The following is a 22656-nucleotide window of genomic DNA, read 5'->3' as shown; positions in this document are numbered from 1 at the left end:
ACAACACACGTGTTTCCACAAGGAGAAACTCGTCTTGGACACACCCCAGATGTGAAATAAATACTAATGTTGAGCATCAGTCCACATATTAGATTGCTCTCCAGCATGACAGTGTTCAATTCAGTGGTTTCACAACCTGAAGTGTGTCCATGAGTTCACTGACACTAGTCCCCAGGTCTACAGATGTAGGATCTAGATTTGAACCAGTTTAGTATAGCAGAAAAATAACCCTGCAGCAGCTGGAAATATTATATTTTAGATTCTTCAAAGGAGCCACCCTTTGCCAAGACATCTTTGCACACTCTTGGCATTCTCTCAACCAGCTTCACCTGGAATGCTTTTCCAACAGTCTTGAAGGAGTTCCCACATATGCTGAGCACTTGTTGGCTGCTTTTCCTTCACTCTGCGGTCCAACTCATCCCAAACCATCTCAATTGGGTTGAGTTTGGGTGATTGTGGAGGCCAGGACATCTGAAACAGCACTCCATCACTCTCCTTCTTAGTCAAATAGCCCTTACACAGCTTGAAAGTGTGTTGGGACATAGTCCCACTAAGCGCAAATCAGATTGGATGGCAAATCACTGCATAATGCTGGTGTAGCCATGCTGGTTAAGTGTGCCTTGAATTATAAGTAAAATCACAGACAGTGTCACCAGCAAAAAACCTCCACACCATCACACCTCCTCCTCCATGCTTCACGGTGGGAACCACACTCTGCGTCTCACAAAGACACAGGGGTTGGTACCAAAAATCTCAAATTTGGACTCATCAGACCAAGGACAGATTTCAACCGGTCTAATGTCCATTGCTCGTGTTTCTTGGCCCAAGCGAATCTCTCCTTTTTATTGGTGTCCTTTAGTAGTGGTTTCTTGCAGCAATTCAACCATGAAGGCCTGATTCACACAGTCTGCTCTGAACAGTTGATGTTAAGATGTGTCTGTTACTTGAACTCTGAAGCATTTATTTGTGCTGCCATTTCTGAGGCTGGTAACTCTAATGAACTCATCCTCTGCAGCAGAGTTAACTCTGGGTCTTCCTTTCCTGTGGCAGTCCTCATGAGAGCCAGATTCATCGTAGCGCTTGATAGTTTTTACGGCTGCACTTAAAGAAACAAAGTTCTTCATTTTTCTGATTGACTGACCTTCATGTCTTAAAGTAATGATGGACTGTCGTTTCTGTTGCTTACTTGACCTGTTTTTGCCATAATATGGACTTGGTCTTTTACCAAATAAGGCCATCTTCTGTATACCACCCCTACCTTATCACAACACAACTGATTGGCTCAAACGCAATAAGAAGGAAAGAAATTCCACAAATTAACTTTTAACAAGGCACGCCTGTTAATTGAAATGGATTCCAGGTGACTACCTGGAGCTGATTGAAAGAAAGCCAAGAGTGTGCAAAGCTGATATCAAGGAAAAGGGTGGCTACTTTGAAGAATCTCAAATATTTTGATTTGTTTAAAGAAAAATTGGTTACTACATGATTCCGTATGCGTTATATCATAGTTTATGTCTTCACTATTATTCTACAATACAGAAATATAGAAAATAGTCCAAATAAAGAAAAACCCTGAAAATGAGTAGGTGTGTCCATCTTTTACTGGTACTGTACATTATTAAAGGGGTTGATTCATTTTTCATTTGGGGAAAATTAAGTCTGCAATTTCAAAGTGGAATCGCAAACTTTAGAAGCCTTTTTAAAACCCAAATACACTAAAAGTTAGCATTTCCTGGTGTGCAGGACAATTCTCAGCAACAAAAGAGTGATAATATCAAGATCCTACATCTGTATGTGTGTGTCTGTCCTTCAGTCCATCTGTCTGTCAACTCTGATCGACTGCTACAGTGACCTTGCTAAGCCCCTCTTCACATCCCCACACACAACACACAACCTCGAAATTCTATTGCAGTCCATTGTAAGCGGCAGGACATCGATCTTAGCTGAGGTTCAGAATGCCATGTTTTATGCTGACATAAAACACACAGGTAAGCAACATCCATCCAATAGGGTCAAAGAATTTTAACTAATTGTCCTGGATCAAGGTTTTTGTTTGTAGATTAACTCTCTATAAAGTAAAGATCCTTATGTTTATAGTGCTTGTAGTTAGTCTGTCTGTACGGTATGTATGAGGATGCATGTCTGTGATATTTTTCTGTACAGTGAAATCTGTTGTACGATTTGTTTTACACTGTGTGTGTAGGCAGTAATGTTGCACTAGTAACGTATCCCATTGAAAGACACTGCACTACCCTTTAAAGCTCTCTATCAGCCCTGGTCACATGACCGGCAGGCCCAGGCTGAGACTCACACTGTATGTTTCTCTGTTCACACATCCACAGCTAAAGGGTGAGGAGGGTTCAGCCAACGCAATACAACCCCACCTTATAGTTTTACTGACCTTCACAAGGAAACACCAGAGAGTCTGCATAGAGACCACCACACAGAGGCAGAGAGACTCATGCATCAATTGTATCGTTTTTGTCTGGATAAAGCGAAATATGAAATGGTGCAAATGTTGAACAATTCTTTGGTTTTTTTAATGAAAATTGTATGATTCACAGCAGTCTCTCAACCTACTTTCATTAGTCTTGAAAAGCAACCTTCTGTGTTAATGTGGTGTTAAATTGCAACTCCCAGTTCCTCAAGAGTGTGGTTTTGAATGGCGTACATGTATGTGTGAATATGTCTACGTGCCAATGCGTATGTGTGTGTGTTCCTCTCTGGTTGCTGCTGGCAGGTTGTGCTGTATGCAGAAAGTAGTACTCAGGGATCTGGCTATGTCTGTGTTCCGGCCTGTATCACAACCGGCCGGGATTGGGAGTCCCATAGGGCGGCGCACAACTGGCCCAGCGTTGTCCGGGTATGGCTGGTGTAGTCCGTCGTTGTAAATAAGAATTTGTTCTTAACTGACTTGCCTAGTTAAATAAAGGTTAAAGAAAACATTTTTTTTTTTTAAGAAAATAAATCCTCACCATTGTGGGACATGCCCACAGACAGGCACTTCTGAAAGCGGCAGTATTGGCACTTGTTCCGGTTCTTCTTCTGTATCTTACAGTGACGCTCACACTTGTCATATTCCAGCTTCAGGCGGATGGTCCGCCGAAAGAAACCCTGCAGGCACAGAAAGAAGAGAGAGATAAATGTTCAGGTCGAGACCCAATAGACTGCACTTGTGAAAGAAACTCAGCCTCGACTCAGCAGGCCAACTCAACCACACACTACGGTGACTTGATAAACAAAGACGATTGTCAGTTCATACCAGATATCTTGATATCTCTCAACTGCTAACTTTATTCATTTGCGTTCCGTCATTGAAGACTTTCTCAAGCTCTGTTATCTATCAGCGAAGTGAAGGCAGTGTCCCGACCTAGAACATGACACTAGCAAACCTCCAATCACCCAACAGCCACTTTCACCGTTAAAAAAGTGAAATACTGAGAATGGACCCAAATGACTGGAGCATGACACTATCAGCCTGGACATATATGCTTATCAGGTCTAAATGGGATTTCACTTATATTACACAACCCTGAGAAACAACAGTGTCTGGCTATGGGCAGCTGTAGATGTCCTGTGCTGAGTGGTTAAGGGCTTGGACTGGGGTTGGGGCAGGGGGGTTATTGAAATGGACAGGGAATTGCTTAAGAAGAACATATTTAGCCACCCCCATTCCAAGTCATTCATTTCCCAATTCTTGTGAAAGATCTCCTTAATGTGTCTCTGCACATGGCATGCACTAACACTTGCAAGGACACACACGCACACACCCACCCCTCGAGGATCACATGAGGCCAGGGCAGAATGCCTGTCAGACACAACGGCCTCATGACCTGTCTCGTGTCTTTGTACGTCGTCCTATCCAGGGGTCAGTCCCCTCCTCTCCCCTCCCGTCCCTCTCAGATGACCAGACAGCTGAGGAGCAGGGCACACGTAGGTATGTGACATCAGAGAGGGGAAAGCTGGAATGCTGTTTTAGCCTATCAGCATCTAGGATCCGAACGTACAGTCTTATCAATCCGAATGTACTCATAGGTTCCAAATACCTGTGTGTGTATGTATTGTATGTGTGCTATGTACTGTGTGTCTGTGTATCTAGCTATGCCCTTCAGTGTGTCTCCATGTCTCCGGGAGAAACACCGGCCCACTCCGTGCTGCCCATCTGATTGGCCAAGAGGAAGGTTCACAGAGTTCACTGTAAGAGCAACTGCGACCTCTGGTTTACGGCCCCGTACCTTGGCCAGGCCTGCTCCATGGACCACGTAGCACACATAGCTGGAGTTCCAATCTGGGACAGCTATGCTTGACCAGTTCAGGCAATGTCCACTCTAACCCTGAGCCAGGTCCAGCCAGGGCAGGGTAGGATACACTGTGGAACTCAGTGTAACAGTGTGTTGACATGAGGGGAAGGAGTGACTGAGAGCACCGCCAACTTCGCCATGTGAGATCCATACTCAGACAGCCCTGGCACAGGGATAGATGGGCTGGCCAGGGATCCAAGAAGGCATCACCCATACATTCGGCGTGAAAGACGGATGTAGCGGATGAAAACCCATTATCTTTGCCTGACTTTCATAGCAGGGTGAGAATTGACTCTTCTCCTTAGGGCATGGATATTCAACCTGGGGTCTCGGAGGTTCTGCAGGGGGTTCGGTGAAAATATTTGGAATAATGCAATCTTTATTTCTCAACTCCTAATATTGACCAAATTACACAAATTTGAGTTAATTACACTCAATAGCTGACATTGGCTTTGAAAAGGCACTAGCGAGTACCAGTCGCGGCAAGTGCCTCTGGCTGCTTGCAAGCTTTCTTGACTTTCTTGGCTTTTTGCCAATACATGGCTAACCTTTGTTTAACCATGTGTTTGGAGTAGGCTATGTTAGAGTTTACACTTCTTCTTCCAATTACAGACGTAGGATCTTCATTTGAGCCAGTTTGCTACAGTAGGAAATTAATCCTGCACCAAAAGGAAATGTGAATTATTACGTGGATTATAATTAATGGAGATTATTGTTGGGGTTGATACATTTTCCGTAAGGGAAAAGGCTCAGAAGTAATACAGTAACAATGTTAAAGGTCATGGGGTCAGCAACACCTACTTTTGGGTCACAACTAAAGACTGGGATATGCTTACTTAATGGTATGTGCGTCATAATAACACCAACACGACATTATCTTACAGTGTGCTATAGTGGCCTTTCGGTGGCAGATTGAGATCTCCTCTGTCCTCCAGTGACTTGTGACAAAACACATAAGCCTTGGGTTGCTCTTCAACAGGCCCAGAAATAATTAACCAAGAGAGCATCCACACCAGTGTCCTTGTTGTACAATACAGTGGGACAAAAAAGTATTTAGTCAGCCACCAATTGTGCAAGTTCTCCCACTTAAAAAGATGAGAGAGGCCTGTAATTTTCATCATAGGTACACTTCAACTATGACAGACAAAATGAGAAAAGAAAATCCAGAAAATCACATTGTAAGATTTTTTATCAATTTATTTGCAAATTATGGTGGAAAATAAGTGTTTGGTCAATAACAAAAGTTTATCTCAATACTTTGTTATATACCCTTTGTTGGCAATGACAGAGGTCAAACGTTTTCTGTAAGTCTTCACAAGGTTTTCACACACTGTTGCTGGTATTTTGTCCCATTCCTTCATGCAGATCTCCTCTAGAGCAGGGATGTTTTGGAGCTGTTGCTGGGCAACACAGACTTTCAACTCCCTCCAAAGATTTTCTATGGGGTTGAGATCTGGAGACTGGCTAGGCCACTCCAGGACCTTGAAATGCTTCTTACGAAGCCACTCCTTCGTTGCCCGGGTGGTGTGTTTGGGATCATTGTCATGCTGAAAGACCCAGCCACGTTTCATCTTCAATGAACTTGCTGATGGAAGGAGGTTTTCACTCAAAATCTCACAATACATGGCCCAATTCATTCTTTCCTTTACACGGATCAGTCGTCCTGGTCCCTTTGCAGAAAAACAGCCCCAAGGCATGATGTTTCTCCCCCCCCCCCCCATGCTTCACAGTAGGTATGGTGTTCTTTGGATGCAACTCAGCATTCTTTGTCCTCCAAACACGACGAGTTGAGTTTTTACCAAAAAGTTATATTTTGGTTTCATCTGACCATATGACATTCTCCCAATCTTCTTCTGGATCATCCAAATGCTCTCTAGCAAACTTCAGAAGGGCCTGGACATGTACTGGCTTAAGCAGGGGGACACGTCTGGCACTGCAGGATTTGAGTCCCTGGCGGCGTAGTGTGTTACAGATGGTAGGCTTTGTTACTTTGGTCCCAGCTCTCTGCAGGTCATTCACTAGGTCCCCCCGTGTGGTTCTGGAATTTTTCTCACCGTTCTTGTGATCATTTTGACCCCACGGGGTGAGATCTTGCCCCAGATCGAGGGAGATTATCAGTGGTCTTGTATATCTTCCATTTCCTAATAATTGCTCCCACAGTTGATTTCTTCAAACCAAGCTGCTTACCTATTGCAGATTCAGTCTTCCCAGCCTGGTGCAGGTCTACAATTTTGTTTCTGGTGTCCTTTGACAGCTCTTTGGTCTTGGCCATAGTGGAGTTTGGAGTGTGACTGTTTGAGGTTGTGGACAGGTGTTTTTTATTCTGATAACAAGTTCAAACAGGTGCCATTAATACAGGTAACGAGGGGAGGACAGAGGAGCCTCTTAAAGAAGAAGTTACAGGTCTGTGAGAGCCAGAAATCTTGCTTGTTTGTAGGTGACCAAATACTTATTTTCCACCATAATTTGCAAATAAATTCATAAAAAATTCTACAATGTGATTTTCTGGATTTTTTTTCTCACATTTTGTCTGTCATAGTTGAAGTGTACCTATGATGAAAATTACAGGCCTCTCTCATCTTTTTAAGTGGGAGTACTTGCACAATTGGTGGCTGACTAAATACTTTTTTGCCCACTGTATGTGTTGGAGTGCACTCTGACCAGGTGTGTTTTTATGTAGGCATATATTTATTTGTGTGTATGTGCATGCTCTGCGTGTGTGTGTGTGTGTGTGTGTGTGTGTGTGTGTGTGTGTGTGTGTGTGTGTGTGTGTGTGTGTGTGTGTGTGTGTGTGTGTGTGTGATGGCTGGTCACTAACCTTGCAGCCCTCACAGGCGTGAACTCCGTAGTGGTATCCGGAGGCGCGGTCGGCACACACCCGACACTCCAGGTTGAGAGAGGTGGAGGAGAACTCCTCCAGCCCTGCAGCTGCCCCATACCCCCCTGACGACGGGCTGGATGCTGGGGTCAGAGCATCTGGAGAACACACACACACACGTACACACACACACACGCACATGAATAAAGTCATGCCCAGATAACAGACACACACACACACACACTTATAACCAATGAACCAATAAACCTGGATACATTGATATTCCTATTAGTGTCTACCCTGTGAAGCCTCTTTGCCCTAGCTGGCAGAATATGTGGTACCAGTGGAAAGTCACTGGTGTCTCATGCCTTTGGCCCAACACAGAGGAAGACCACATGTAATATGTGTTCCATGACATCTCTATAAATACATAGAGACAGTCATACACAGTCAGACAGAGCAACACTTCTATATTCAGGGGATGAGTCAAATATTGACCCATGATACACTCACGGTATCTTTCTTGTTACCTGAATACAGAACAAACCAACCACACAGCGTTCCAGGGATGGTGCAAAATAGAGCAGCACTAAGTCATTCCACATGAGGTGGGTGAGAGAAGCCAAATCAGGGATAAATATTGGACTAACTGCACGTGACACACACACACACACACACACACAACTCTACAGTCTACACTGTAACCAGGAAGAGCATATCACGTCACAGATACTCAGTGTCTGCTTCTTCTTCCCCTCTCTCTCCCGCCTTCTTCACTCCATAAACCACCATAAACAACCAGTACTTCTCCAACACTCTCTCCATTACTTTTCCATGATATCATCATTGTTATTTTCCATGAAGCCCCCTCCTCCATTCCTCTTCCCCCTCTTAGTCCCTATCCCCTATTCCCAATACACCAACCCCTCTTTGCCTCTATGTTTACGCTCCAGTCACTGTTTCAATTCTATTTGCAAAATAACTAATACGTAGTAACATATTTGTTAACACATCCCAGTGGTTTCTATTAGACACAAAACAACACAATGTTTACAAAAATATTATTTACGGCACAGCAAATTGACCAGTGTTACCAAGTGTTGATTTTTCAGTGTAACACTTCTAGTGTTGATTCAGGAGTTCAATTAACTTTCTAAGAGTGAATTTAACACTCATTGGTGTAAAAGAACCCCCCAGTGTTGGTGTTAATAACCAGTGTTGAGTGTGAGAGTCTGATTGTGTACTCTGTGGAGAATAAAATCAAAACCCCGTATATCATTATCATATTTCCCAGCATGCTCTGCTGCAACTGGATATTTTTGGGATTGTTTTTAATGTGTGTGTTTTTGTTAATGTTAATTGTTTGATCTTATGCTACACAAAGATAAATAACATAATTGTCTTCTAAACTAATCCAATCAGTTAGTTAGATGTATTGCAATCGTTACTGAAATGGTTGGTCTATTTTGAATGGTTTAGGTAGTTTCCATTATCGATGTTTCTAACCTTGACAGTTATTCTGAATGCAAGTTGTGGGTGAATAAAAATTCAAACTGTTGGCTGTCCTAACTCTGGCTGGATTCCAGTAGGAATTAGACATCACTTTGCAAGCCAGCATAATATGACTTGTAAACCAGGAGGTTCCTAACACCACTGATTAGGGTAAAACCTGGCCGTCAAAGTAAGGCCTTATGATATGTGTAATGTGTTGTCATAAATTTAGAGTAGGAACTCACTAAGCGAAGTCCACAGGACTGGAAATGAATGAATTCACTAGTCGTGGTACCTTGTCCCTCTCTCTGTCTTTCTCTCTACCGCACCTTCTGTCTCGACCTCTGAAAGCTCGGTTATGAAAAGCCAACTCCTGAGGTGCTGACCTGTTGCACCCTCTATAATCACTGTGATTATTATTTGACTCTGCAGGTCATCTACAGTATGAACATCTTGAAGAACGATCTAGCCTCAATGGCCATGTACTCTTAGAATCTCCACCCGACACAGCCAGAAGAGGACTGGCCACCCCTCAAAGCCTGGTTCCCCTCTAGGTTTCTTTCTATGTTCCAGCCTTTCTAGGAGCTTTTTCCTGACCACCGTGCTTCTACATTGCTTGCTCTCTTGCGTTTTAGGCTTGGTTCATGTAAAGACACTTTGTGACAACAGCTGATGTAAAAAGGACTTTATAAATACATTTGATTGATTGACTTGTAAATATTATTGTAATGTCTCTAACCTCTCTGTCAAGAGATACTGACCTATTGGTTTAATGGTAAAAAATACTACATGAGGTGTTATTGCATAACACTGAAAGTTTTCATTCCCTAACATTGACAAAGTGTAGCAGTGTCAGTACTAATCACAGAGTTAATTTAACACTCAAAAGTGTGGATTCGTATAGACACTGGCCCTTAGTTAAATTTAACACTGTCAGTGTTTATTTAACACTAACTAATTTGCTGTGGGGGAATGTGTGTCCGAGTCCAAAATGGCATCCTACTCCCTATAGACTAGGGCCCTGGTCAAAAGTAGTACCCTATATAGGGAATAGGGTACCAGGTGAGACTCATCTTGTGAGTTGAGGAATGTGTGAGGATTTAGGAATTCTTCTGTGGAAGTGTGGGGAAGAGGAGAGTGGCCTCAGGGTGTGAATATGTAGGTCAGACAGACATTCACAGAACAGATAACCCCTCTGCCAAAAGCAGCTCTGTTGCCTTGAGGTAAGGTCAGAGGTTAAACAAGCCGAGTGTCCTCTCTTAACCCTCTGAGTCAGGGTGAATTACAGATTAGCTATGTGAGGAGGGGTCCTGAATGATCAGGTAATATATGGTCAAACGATAACAACGTAGAGCTGGCTTACGAAAGGATTACTACAGCGTAGGCTACTCATTTTTACTTTAGGGAAAACTAACAAGAAATACAATTGGGTGAGAAACTATTCGAAAATATTGGACAGGCCCACTAGGGAAACTATAAGGCACTTGAATGATCTATTTTTCGATAAGAGAAGGTAAGTCAAAGGGGAATACGTCATAACATGTGTGAGACAGTAGTAACCAATCACACCACCACTACCTCACATTGCTGAAGATACACATCCAGCGGCAGCCTCAAGGTTGGAGAAACGGGCCAGCAACCAGAGGGTTGCCAGTTCCAATCAAATCCCAGTGCTGATGGGGAGGTGGGTCTGTCGGGGAGTGAGCTGGCAACCACCGATGTTCCCTTGAGCAAGGAAATGAACCCCCTAAACTGTTCATTGGGTGCTCCAACCTAATGTGTGTTGTGTGTATATTTGGGGGGTTGGATGAAAACAAATGTCCATCTTGTGTGGACTAATAAAGTACACGCTCAACAGGCCAATTTATTAGGTACACCACCCCCTTCCCAAAAATGTACTGCTCCTACAGACAGTGAGTCATGTGGCCGTGGCTTTGTATATAAAGCAAGCAGGCAGACAGGCATCGAGGCATTCGACTGAACGTTAGAATGGGAAAAATGAGCGCCTTTGAGCGTTGTATGATTTGTTGGTGCCGGATCCAGTATCTCAGAAACGGCCGCCCACCTGAGCTTTTCACACACGCCAATGTCTACGGTTTACCAAGAACGGCGTGAAGAAGATGAAAAAAAACACCCAGTCAGCGGCAGTCCCGTGGGCGAAAACAGCTCGTTGACGAGAGAGGTCGAAGAAGAATGGCAAGAATCGTGCAAGCTAACAGGTGGGCCACAAACAGACAAATAACTGCGCAGTACAGTGGTGTACAGCGCAGTACAGAACGGCATCACGGAACGCACAACCCATGGATCCTTGTCACAGATGGGCTATTGCAGCAGACGACCACACCGGGTTCCACTCCTAAAACAAGAAGAAGCGGCTCCAGTGGGTGCGCGATCACCAACACTGGACAATTGAGGCGTGGAAAAATAGAGCATATTTGGGATGAGCTAGAACGGGCTGTTTGCAACATGAATGTACCGCCGTCCAATCTGCAGCAACCGCGTATTGTCAGCATGGACCAACATCCCCGTGGAACGTTTCTGACAACTTGTAGAATGCCCCGAATAATTCAAGATGTTCTGGCGGCAAAGGGGGGTTTCTGACCCGGTACTGGATGGGTGTACCTAATAAACTGTCTGGTGAGTGTATATCTATCTTACCTAGAACGGTGGATCCTTCAGAGCCGTTACTCGACTGGGACAGGTACTCAGGGACGTCCAAGGAGCTGAGGGTGTCACCGTCGATGGACTGGGGGATGTCCTGCAGCTCCTCCATGCCCCCAAGGAAGTCCCCACACACCGGGCTGCCCAGCACCGAATCCTCCAGGGGGGACGGCGGCCGGTAGTGGCTCGCCATGTCGACCACAATGGAGGACAGGACCAGGGGGGGGATTACTCATCAGACTAGAGAGACAGGAGGGGAGAGTGAGAAAGTGGGTTAGTTAATGGAGGGTCTGAACACTAACAAGCGTTCCTAATGAAGTGTAGCCCTGACGACAACGATGGAACACACTCTGTTCTGCATGCTAATCACAGGCTCTATACACAGTCAGTTTGCACAATCGATGTACAATGAATTTGGCACAATGGTGTATGGGGCATACGTGACCCATACAAGTAGGAGGAGCCTTCAGCTCTGCAACACATATCTAGTGACACAACACAGCCTGGTCAGTTCTGGTCCCTCAATGGATCCTAATTTTAGAGACAGCAACCTGATCCCTCATACCCACTGTTATGGGGGAGAGGGAGGGGGAGCAGAATGTATGACTCTGGGCTGGGCTGGATGAGGGGAGGGGCTGGAGGGGTGATAAAGACCTAATAGTTTTCGGTAGAATTTACCCTCAGTCACGGGGGAGGAGGAGGTGCTACTCCATCTGAAGCCAGGGCTTGACCCTATTGAGGCGAAGTCTAACCTTAACAGACTCCATGCAGTACTCACGTCTATTTTGGGCTCTGGTCAATGGTGTCTAACAGTACATGCACCTTCAAAGAGAATTCCAGCCCCACACCTCTCAATGTATTCCCATGTCGCAGATATACCAATAAGAGAAATACATAGCATTTTGTTGAATCATAGTGTACGGCTGTAGATCTAAGTCAACACTGAAATGCATTGCGTTTCATTGACGCATACTGTGGGTATATAATAGCTGCAGGTCAAAGTAGGCTCTGCAGCGGGCATTACGAACCGTGTTGGTTAACCCAGGAGAAATAGAGCTGGTCTCATTAACTAACATAGTCCTCCTGCTCCCAGAGGTCTTCATTTAGAGGACACCTTGTTTCAGGACATTCAATTCTCTCATTAATATGTCATCACAGCACGGGCCTTTCCATGACATCCACAGTGCCAGGTAGTGAAGAAATACAGTACTGAGGTTAGACACTGCTGTGCCAATGTAGATCATAAACAATGAACAGAGTTGGTGTTACAGTAGGTAGCAGTTGACACTACCAATGCTGGTGCTGACTGACTGGCTGGCTGACTGACTGACTGGCTGACTGACTATGGCTAACTAACTATGGCTGACTAGAGACATTGTGTAAACAGACACCTGTCACACAGGGTCCCTGGTCACAGCTCACCCTTTATGGTTAGTCTCCACAGACATGACTGACACACTCAATGACCGCACGACCCCCACCAGCAGCAGCAGCTATGTGCTCCAGTACTGCCCTACTCCACTATGCCCTAGTCCAAGAATATACCTTATAAATGCTTCATGAGCTTAGTTCAACTGTCATACCCCATTAGAACCCAACACATGAGCCTGTTTTACTCCATTGTTTATAAACAATGTCATTGTCAACAAACACTGTACAGCCTCAAAACATGGTAAAAAATATATATCACTTTGATATCCTGGATGGTCAGTCGTTTTATCCATAGCCATAGTCTATGAATTTGAGAGTGGTTACGTTTCTACAGACTCATCCCTCAGCTTTTTACCAAAACACTGGCAGGGTGTCACTTTGTTATTGTTTGAACGGCAGATGATCCCTTTAACCTAGTCTGACAGATGTGAGGGGGGTAGGGTGGGCTGGTCAGATAAACAGAATGAGAGAGAGAGTCAGATAGAGACATTGAGAGAGAGGGATGGAGAGATTGAGACAGAGAGCGACAGCGAGGCAGTGAGAGGCATAGAGAGACAGAGAGAGTAACAGAAAAACAGATCAACATAGGGAGACAGAGAGAGTAACAGAAAAACAGATCAACATAGGGAGACAGAGAGAGTAACAGAAAAACAGATCAACATAGGGAGACAGAGAGAGTAACAGAAAAACAGATCAACATAGGGAGACAGAGAGAGTAACAGAAAAACAGATCAACATAGGGAGACAGAGAGAGTAACAGAAAAACAGATCAACATAGGGAGACAGAGAGAGTAACAGAAAAACAGATCAACATAGGGAGACAGAGAGAGTAACAGAAAAACAGATCAACATAGGGAGACAGAGAGAGTAACAGAAAAACAGATCAACATAGGGAGACAGAGAGAGTGACAGAAAAACAGATCAACATAGGGAGACAGAGAGAGTAACAGAAAAACAGATCAACATAGGGAGACAGAGGGAGTAACAGAAAAACAGATCAACATAGGGAGACAGAGAGAGTAACAGAAAAACAGATCAACATAGGGAGACAGAGAGAGAGAGAGAGAGAGAGAGAGGGTGAAGAGGGAGAAAGGACGCCAGGCGGTTCCTACGGTAACAGCAGTGCTTTGTCCCAGAGGTCAACCAAGCCTGCTGAGGAGGGCACTGCACATACTGCACCGAGGACAAGCAAGGTCATCTGCATTCGTGTGTGTGCGTGCATGCAAGTTTGTGTGTGTTAGGGTTGTGAGGGGGAGGGCTCTGGTCTAACAAAATACCTCTCCCATCAGCCACTGGGATAGCCAAAATCGGGAGGGGAAAACATTCCAAAACAACAATCTACTACCACTGCAATCTATTACCACTGCAAGAGTCTCAGAAAGGTGTACTAGCAACAGAAAACAGAGAAAGGTGTACTAGGAACAGAGAAAGGTATACTAGGAACAGAAAACAGAGAAAGGTGTACTAGGAACAGAAAACAGAGAAAGGTGTACTAGGAACAGAGAAAGGTGTACTAGGAACAGAAAACAGAGAAAGGTGTACTAGGAACAGAGAAAGGTGTACTAGGAACAGAAAACAGAGAAAGGTGTACTAGGAACAGAGAAAGGTGTACTAGGAACAGAAAACAGAGAAAGGTGTACTAGGAACAGAGAAAGGTGTACTAGGAACAGAAAACAGAGAAATGTGTACTAGGAACAGAGAAAGGTGTACTAGGAACAGAAAACAGAGAAAGGTGTGCTAGGAACAGAAAACAGAGAAAGGTGTACTAGGAATAGAAAACATAGAAAGGTGTACTAGGAACAGAGAAAGGTGTACTAGGAACAGAGACAGGTGTACTAGGAACAGAAAACAGAGATCAACATGCAGTCTGGTTGGTCTAATACCCCTGCTTTAGTATCAATGTGCAGGCATTATGCGTTGTCTCCACTGCACAGCCCTGAGACAGCCTGTAAAGCAGTCCCCATGTTGTGGGAGAGCTGTTATAGGGGCAAGTTCTAAACATGACTCAGGCATGCAGACTGCAGACAGGTAGGCAAGTTCTTCTAGTCAGAGCTGTGTAAAATAATTGTTGCCAAGCTGAGCTTTTATGGTTCAGCTGAATTATTGACAGCTGTCTCATAGTGCAGAGTGCTGGTGGAATATACAGGATGGTATACAGTGGCTTGTAAAAGTATTCATCCCCCCGTGGCATTTTTCCTATTTTGTTGCCTTACAACCTGGAATTAAAATAGATTTTTGGGAGATTTGTATCATTTGATATACAGTGCCTTGCGAAAGTATTCAGCCCCCTTGAACTTTGCGACCTTTTGCCACATTTCAGGCTTCAAACATAAAGATATAAAACTGTATTTTTTTGTGAAGAATCAACAACAAGTGGGACACAATCATGAAGTGGAACAACATTTATTGGATATTTCTAACTTTTTTAACAAATCAAAAACTGAAAAATTGGGCGTGCAAAATTATTCAGCCCCCTTAAGTTAATACTTTGTAGCGCCACCTTTTGCTGCGATTACAGCTGTAAGTCGCTTGGGGTATGTCTCTATCAGTTTTGCACATCGAGAGACTGAAATTTTTTCCCATTCCTCCTTGCAAAACAGCTCGAGCTCAGTGAGGTTGGATGGAGAGCATTTGTGAATAGCAGTTTTCAGTTCTTTCCACAGATTCTCGATTGGATTCAGGTCTGGATTTTGACTTGGCCATTCTAAAACCTGGATATGTTTATTTTTGAACCATTCCATTGTAGATTTTGCTTTATGTTTTGGATCATTGTCTTGTTGGAAGACAAATCTCCGTCCCAGTGTCAGGTCTTTTGCAGACTCCATCAGGTTTTCTTCCAGAATGGTCCTGTATTTGGCTCCATCCATCAATTTTAACCATCTTCCCTGTCCCTGCTGAAGAAAAGCAGGCCCAAACCATGATGCTGCCACCACCATGTTTGACAGTGGGGATGGTGTGTTCAGGGTGATGAGCTGTGTTGCTTTTACGCCAAACATAACGTTTTGCATTGTTGCCAAAAAGTTCAATTTTGGTTTCATCTGACCAGAGCACCTTCTTCCACATGTTTGGTGTGTCTCCCAGGTGGCTTGTGGCAAACTTTAAACTACACTTTTTATGGATATCTTTAAGAAATGGCTTTCTTCTTGCCACTCTTCCATAAAGGCCAGATTTGTGCAATATACGACTGATTGTTGTCCTATGGACAGAGTCTCCCACCTCAGCTGTAGATCTCTGCAGTTCATCCAGAGTGATCATGGGCCTCTTGGCTGCATCTCTGATCAGTCTTCTCCTTGTATGAGCTGAAAGTTTAGAGGGACGGCCAGGTCTTGGTAGATTTGCAGTGGTCTGATACTCCTTCCATTTCAATATTATCGCTTGCACAGTGCTCCTTGGGATGCTTAAAGCTTGGGAAATCTTTTTGTATCCAAATCCGGCTTTAAACTTCTTCACAACAGTATCTCGGACCTGCCTGGTGTGTTCCTTGTTCTTCATGATGCTCTCTGCGCTTTTAACGGACCTCTGAGACTATCACAGTGCAGGTGTATTTATACGGAGACTTGATTACACACAGGTGGATTGTATTTATCATCATTAGTCATTTAGGTCAACATTGGATCATTCAGAGATCCTCACTGAACTTCTGGAGAGAGTTTGCTGCACTGAAAGTAAAGGGGCTGAATAATTTTGCACGCCCAATTTTTCAGTTTTTGATTTGTTAAAAAAGTTTGAAATATCCAATAAATGTCGTTCCACTTCATGATTGTGTCCCACTTGTTGTTGATTCTTCACAAAAAAATACAGTTTTATATCTTTATGTTTGAAGCCTGAAATGTGGCAAAAGGTCGCAAAGTTCAAGGGGGCCGAATACTTTCGCAAGGCACTGTACACAACTTGCCTACTACTTTGAAGGTGCAAAATATTTTTATATTGTGAAACAAACAAGAAATAAGACAAAAAAACGGAAAACTTAAGCGTGCATAACTATTCACCTCCCCCAAAGTCAATACTTTGTAGAGCCACCTTTTGCAGCAATTACAGCTGAAAGTCTCTTGGGGTATGTCTCTTGGCACATCTAGCCACTGGGATTTTTGCCCCATTCTTCAAGGTAAAACTGCTCCAGCTCCTTCAAGTTGGATGGGTTTCTTTCTTCCTTCAATTCTGACCAGTTTCCCAGTCCCTGCCGATGAAAAACATCCCCACAGCATGATGCTGTCACCACCATGCTTCACTGTGGGGATGGTAATTCTCGGGGTGATGGAAGGTGTTGGGACTGCGACCAGACATTGCATTTTCCTTGATGGCCAAAAAGCTCAATTTTAGTCTCATCTGACCAGAGTACCTTCTTCCATATGTTTGGGGAGTCTCCCACATGCCATTTGGCGAACACCAAACGTGCTTGCTTATTTTTTCTTTAAGCAATGGCTTTTTTTTGAGAGCCCAGCTCTGTGGAGTGTATGGCTTAAAGTGGTCCTATGGACAGATACTCCAATCTCCGCTGTGGAGCTTTGCAGCTCCTTCAGGGTTATCTTTGGTCTCTTTGTTGCCTCTCTGATTAATGGCCTCCTTGCCTGGTCCATGAGTGTTGGTGGGCAGTCCTCTCTTGGCAGGTTTGTTGTGGTGCCATATTCTTTCCATTTGTTTAATGATGGATTAATGGTGCTCCGTGGGATGTTCAAAGTTTCTGATCTTTTTTTATAACCCAACCCTGATCTGTACTTCGTCTCAACGTTGTCCCTAACCAACGCTTGCTTGGTGGTGCTGCAGACTCTGGGGCCTTTCAGAATATACTGAGATCATATGACACTTAAATAAAGTCCACCTGTGTGCAATCTAACTAATTCTGTGACTTATGAAGGTAATTGGTTGCACCAGATCTGATTTAGGGGCTTCATAGCAAAGGGGGTGAAAACATATGCACGCACCACTTTCCGTTTGAAATTCTTTTCATTTCACTTCACCAATTTGGACTATTTTGTGTATGTCCATTACATGAAATCCAAATTTAAAAAACTATTTAAATTACAGGTTGTAATGCAACAAAATAGGAAAAACTCCAAGGGGGATGAATACTTTTGCAAGGCACTGCACATGCTATATATAGAACACACAGAGGGTAGCTACATTAGCCAAAAGGGTTATTTGGTTGTCACCATAGGAGTGCACTCTTTGATTCCAGGTAGAACCCTTTTTGGTTTCCGGTAGAACCCTAAACCCTAGCCGTTTGTATTCTAAGAGTGTGTTGCTACGTTCCATTAAAGGTGACCAGGATGTACCCATGTGCTGAAATAGTTAACCAGTCTGAGCCAATACTGATCTAGGACTAAGACAGCCCATGGTTTAGCTTCCCCAAAAGGAGGAAAGAAAACAGTAGACCAACTGTTTTACAAACCTGGCAGCAGACTAACACAGAGGTGTGTACAGGCTTGTTTGCTGCAGGTAGAACACAACTGAGCATGCAGTAATATTGCTGAATATAAAACTAAAATAAATAGTTTCATCACAATTCCGTGGTAGACAACTGCTTATCAAATCATGCTGGTCTTATTCTCAAGGCCAGGGGGGACTGACCACTTTTCAACATCCATGGATGTCCAGTGTTGATCGGCGCTCAGTGGGTGAGGATGCTGGTTACAGTAAATGGAAAGAGAGGGGGCTCATGGGTAGGTGTCAGTAAGAGCTAGGAGAGGTGGCATTAATGAGAGAGAGAGAGAGAGAGAGAGAGAGAGAGAGAGAGAGAGAGAGAGAGAGAGAGATATGTCCAGACTTTTCATATTCTTGCTTTGACCACCAGACGACAGAAAGAGAAAGAAAACTGTTATGAACTGAATATAATAGTATGTCAGTGGTTCTTGGGGACCTTCAATGCTGCAGACATTTTTTGGTACACTTCCCCAGATCTGTGCCTCAACAAAATCCTGTCTCGGAGCTCTACGGACAATTCCTTCAACCTCATGGCTAGGTTTTTGCTCTGACATGCATGGTCAACTGTGGGACCTTATATAGACAGATGTGTGCCTTTCCAAATCATGTCCAATCAATTGAATTTACCACAGGTAGACTCCAATCAAGATGTAGAAACATCTCAAGGATGATCAATGGAGACTAGATGCACCTGAGCTCCATTTTGAGCCTCATTGCAAAGGGTCTGAATAGTTACAGTTGAAGTTGGAAATGTACATACACCTTTGCCAAATACATTTAAAATCAGTTTTTCACAAATCCTGACCTTTGATCCTAGGAAGAATGCCCTGTCTTAGGTCAGTTAGGATCACCACTTTATTTTAGGAATGTGAAATGTCAGATTAATAGAAGAGAGATTAATTTATTATTCTTATACTTCCATCACATTCCCAGTGGGTCAGAAGTGCGCATACACTCAATTAGTATTTGGTAGCATTACCTTTAAATTGTTTAACTTGGGTCAACCGTTTTGGGTAGCTTTCCACAATCTTCCCACAATAAGTTGGGTGAATTTTGGCCCATTCCTCCTGACAGAGTTGGTGTAACTGGGTCAGGTTTGTAGGCCTCCTTGCACACACACACTTTTTAGTTCTGCTCACAAATGTATATCTATAGGATTGAGGTCAGGGCTTTGTGATGGCCACTCCAATACCTTGACTTTGTTGTCTTTAAGCCATTTTGCCACAACTTTGGAAGCATGTTTGGGGTCATTGTCCATTTGGAAGACCCATTTGCGACCAAACTTTAACTTCCTGACTGATCTCTTGAGATGTTGCGTCAATATATACACCTAATTGTCTCATCCTCATGAGCCATCTATTTTGGGAAGTGCACCAGTCCCTCCTGCAGCAAAACAACCCCACAACATGATGCTGCCACCCCTGTGCTTCATGGTTGGGATGATGTTCTTTGGCTTGCAAGCCACCCCCTTTTTCCTCCAAACATAACGATGGTCAATATGGCCAAAAAGTTATATTTTTGTTTCATCAGACCAGAGGACATTTCTCCAAAAGTACGATATTTGTCCCCATGTGCAGTTGCAAACCATAGTCTGGCTTTTTTATGGTGGTTTGGAGCAGTGGCTTCTTCCTTGCTGAGCAGCCTTTCAGGTTATGTCGATATAGGACATGTTTTACTGTGGATATAAATACTTTTGTACCTGTTTCCTCCAGCATCGTCACAAGGTCCTTTGCTGTTGTTCCGGGATTGATTTGCACTTTTCGCACCAAAGTACGTTCATCTCTAGGAGACAGAACGCGTCTCCTTCCTGAGCGGTATGACAGCTGTGTGATCCCATGGTGTTTATACTTTCGTACTATTGTTTGTACAGATGAATGTGGTACCTTCAGGCATTTGGAAATTGCTCCCAAGGATGAACCAGACTTGTGGAGGTCTACAATTTTTTTCTGTTTTCTTGGCTGATTTCTTTTGATTTTCCCATGATGTCAAGCAAAGAGGCACTGAGTTTGAAGGTAGTCCTTGAAATACATCCACAAGTACACCTCCAATTGACTCAAATGATATCAATTAGCCTATCAGAAGCTTCTAAAGCCGTGACATCATTTTCTGAAAAGCTGTTTAAATGCCTTTAAACGGTCAACTTAGTGTATGTAAACTTCTGACCCACTGGAATTGTGATACAGTGAGTTATACGTGAAATAATCTGTCTGTAAACAATTGTTGGGACAATGACTTGTGTCATGCACAAAGCAGATGTCCTAACTGACTTGCCAAGACTATAGTTGGTTAACAAGACATTTGTGGAGTGGTTGAAAAACGAGTTTTAATGACTCCAACCTAAGTGAATGTAAACTTCCGACTTCAACTGTATAGCCACGCAGAACACTGAACATCCCCTGTGCCGTTTCATGCTCTGGAATTGTGAGACAGAACAATATGTCATCGTGAATAGCGAACAAAAGTCAATGCATCTTGGCCCTCACAGCTAACGTCCATTTGGAGAGCATAAGGTGGGGAGTTTTTGAGTCAGTTTGCTCTTGATATGCTAGCAATAGCATTAATTCTTAGTTTCACAGTGTTATCTGACAAAGGCATTGATGTGAGTTTCTGTGCCTCTGCCTCCCCACACATTGTTTTCACCATATCAGTTGTGGCCGGTATTATCAAAGCCCATGCAATAGTGTGTGGTTTCATAGCATAGCGGGCTTAGCCATTCACCGCGGGAATGATTCAAGTGTAACGGTCAGGTGCGGCCTCTTCCCACGAACTAAGGGCACTCTCTGGTTGAACTTTAACTTTTAGATTTTAATCATTTTCGTTTAGATTAAGGTTACAATGATTGAGAGACAAAGAAGATATTATCATTTATTTATTTTACCAGGATTCTGGAAAGTTTCCTGCGACCCCATGTTCATATCAGTCGACCCCTAGTTTGGGAACTGCTGATCTAACCGTACATTTAATGCCAAACAAAAGTTGCCGTTTTTAGCCTGCCGCCCAATGAGACCCATGCAATTGCAATGGCCAATGTGCATTTTGCACACTTCGTATTTCAAAGCCATAACAAATATCTTGGTTGTAAACATTTGAGTTGAGAAATAAGAAGTATACATTCAGAAAGCCGAGAACCTTCTCTCTAACTGTGACAACAGGGTAGATGTGTTTCCCCCCCCCAACTGGATTTTTAAATGTTATACTAAATCAAAACACTTTTTCCCCAGGAATCTGGAGACAGTGTGGCTTGTTTGACACAGCAGTAGGCCCAACTGAAAGAGGCACAGGGGAAGGCAGACACTTTCATTACAGGAATCATGAGGATACTGTACTTTACTGTTTGACCAAATCGTGGTTTTAGGGCGTTTTGAGTGAGGTGACCATGTAGGACGTGCAGCTCGCAACGATGAGACCAGTAAAAAAAATGTAACTCGTAGAGCCAAGTCAAAGGGTCTCAAAATGCGACAAAAAATGCTATATAGTGTAGTCATTTTGACCAGGGCCCGCATAGGGCTCTGGTCAAAAGTAGTGCACTATGTAGAGAATAGGGGGGGATTTCGAACGCAACCTGTGTTTGCAGTGTTTCCTTTTTCAAATCAAATTTTATTAGTCACATGCGCTGAATACAACAGGTGTAGACCTTACAGGGAATTGCTTACGTACGAGCCCCTAACCAACAACGCACTTTCAAAAAATACGGATAAGAATAAGAAAAGTAACAAGTGATTAAAGAGCAGCAGTAAAATAACAATAGCGTGGCTATATACAGGGGGGGTACCGGTACAGAGTCAATGTGCGGGGGCACCAGTTAGTTGAGGTAATATGTACATGTAGGTAGAGTTTTTAAAGTGACTATGCATAGATGATAACAACAGAGAGTAGCAGCGGCTCGGCGTCTGACCGTGCCCAATGAACAAACAGAAGAGTGGCCCTTATCTGAGCCCACTGATACGCCAGCCACCAAAAGCACCCAATCATCTCTAAGGAGACCGGTCAAAGTGCAGTGTACTGGGTGGGATGATAGACACTGCACTGACTGGGGGATTTTTCAGCAGGAGTTTAGTAGGTTTATGATGGGGTCACCCATGTGATGTGATATCTGAAGGTTCAAAACTACAATACTAATGGGTCGTTTACCTAACTCATGTCAAGGCCACGTTATTAAATGTCAACATGAACTCAATGCTCCTTTAGGCCTACTCTAATGCTCCTTTAGGCCTACTCTAATGCTCCTTTAGGCCTACTCTAATGCTCCTTTAGGCCTACTCTAATGCTCCTTTAGGCCTACTCTAATGCTCCTTTAGGCCTACTCTAATGCTCCTTCAGGCCTACTCTAATGCTCCTTCAGGCCTACTCTAATGCTCCTTTAGGCCTACTCTAATGCTCCTTCAGGCCTACTCTAATGCTCCTTTAGGCCTACTCTGCTCCTTTAGGCCTACTCTAATGCTCATTTAGGCCTACTCTAATGCTCCTTTAGGCCTACTCTAATGCTCCTTTAGGCCTTCTCTAATGCTCCTTCAGGCCTACTCTAATGCTCCT

General features: G+C 43.7%; 1 protein-coding gene across 5 annotated transcripts in view; it reads right to left on the bottom strand.

The window, feature by feature from the left end:
• Positions 1 to 22656, bottom strand: part of pparab (peroxisome proliferator-activated receptor alpha b) — a 68245-nt gene that overhangs the window by 11077 nt on the left and 34512 nt on the right. For 3 of the 5 annotated variants that reach the window (XM_090185786.1, XM_021617918.3, XM_021617927.3), the window contains exons 2-4: positions 11269 to 11511; positions 7120 to 7277; positions 2976 to 3114 (exon numbers count right to left, since the gene is read on the bottom strand). In XM_090185786.1, coding sequence (XP_090041912.1) covers positions 2976 to 3114; positions 7120 to 7277; positions 11269 to 11464 — 493 coding nt within the window. In that variant the 5' untranslated portion in view covers positions 11465 to 11511. 5 annotated transcript variants of the gene reach the window in all.

The sequence above is a fragment of the Oncorhynchus mykiss genome, chromosome 2, assembly GCF_057628025.1.
Source record: "Oncorhynchus mykiss isolate SJ-2025 chromosome 2, ASM5762802v1, whole genome shotgun sequence".
NCBI lineage: Eukaryota > Metazoa > Chordata > Actinopteri > Salmoniformes > Salmonidae > Oncorhynchus > Oncorhynchus mykiss.
Note: the sequence above shows the minus strand (reverse complement) of the source record. Positions and strands in the feature narration are given on the sequence as shown.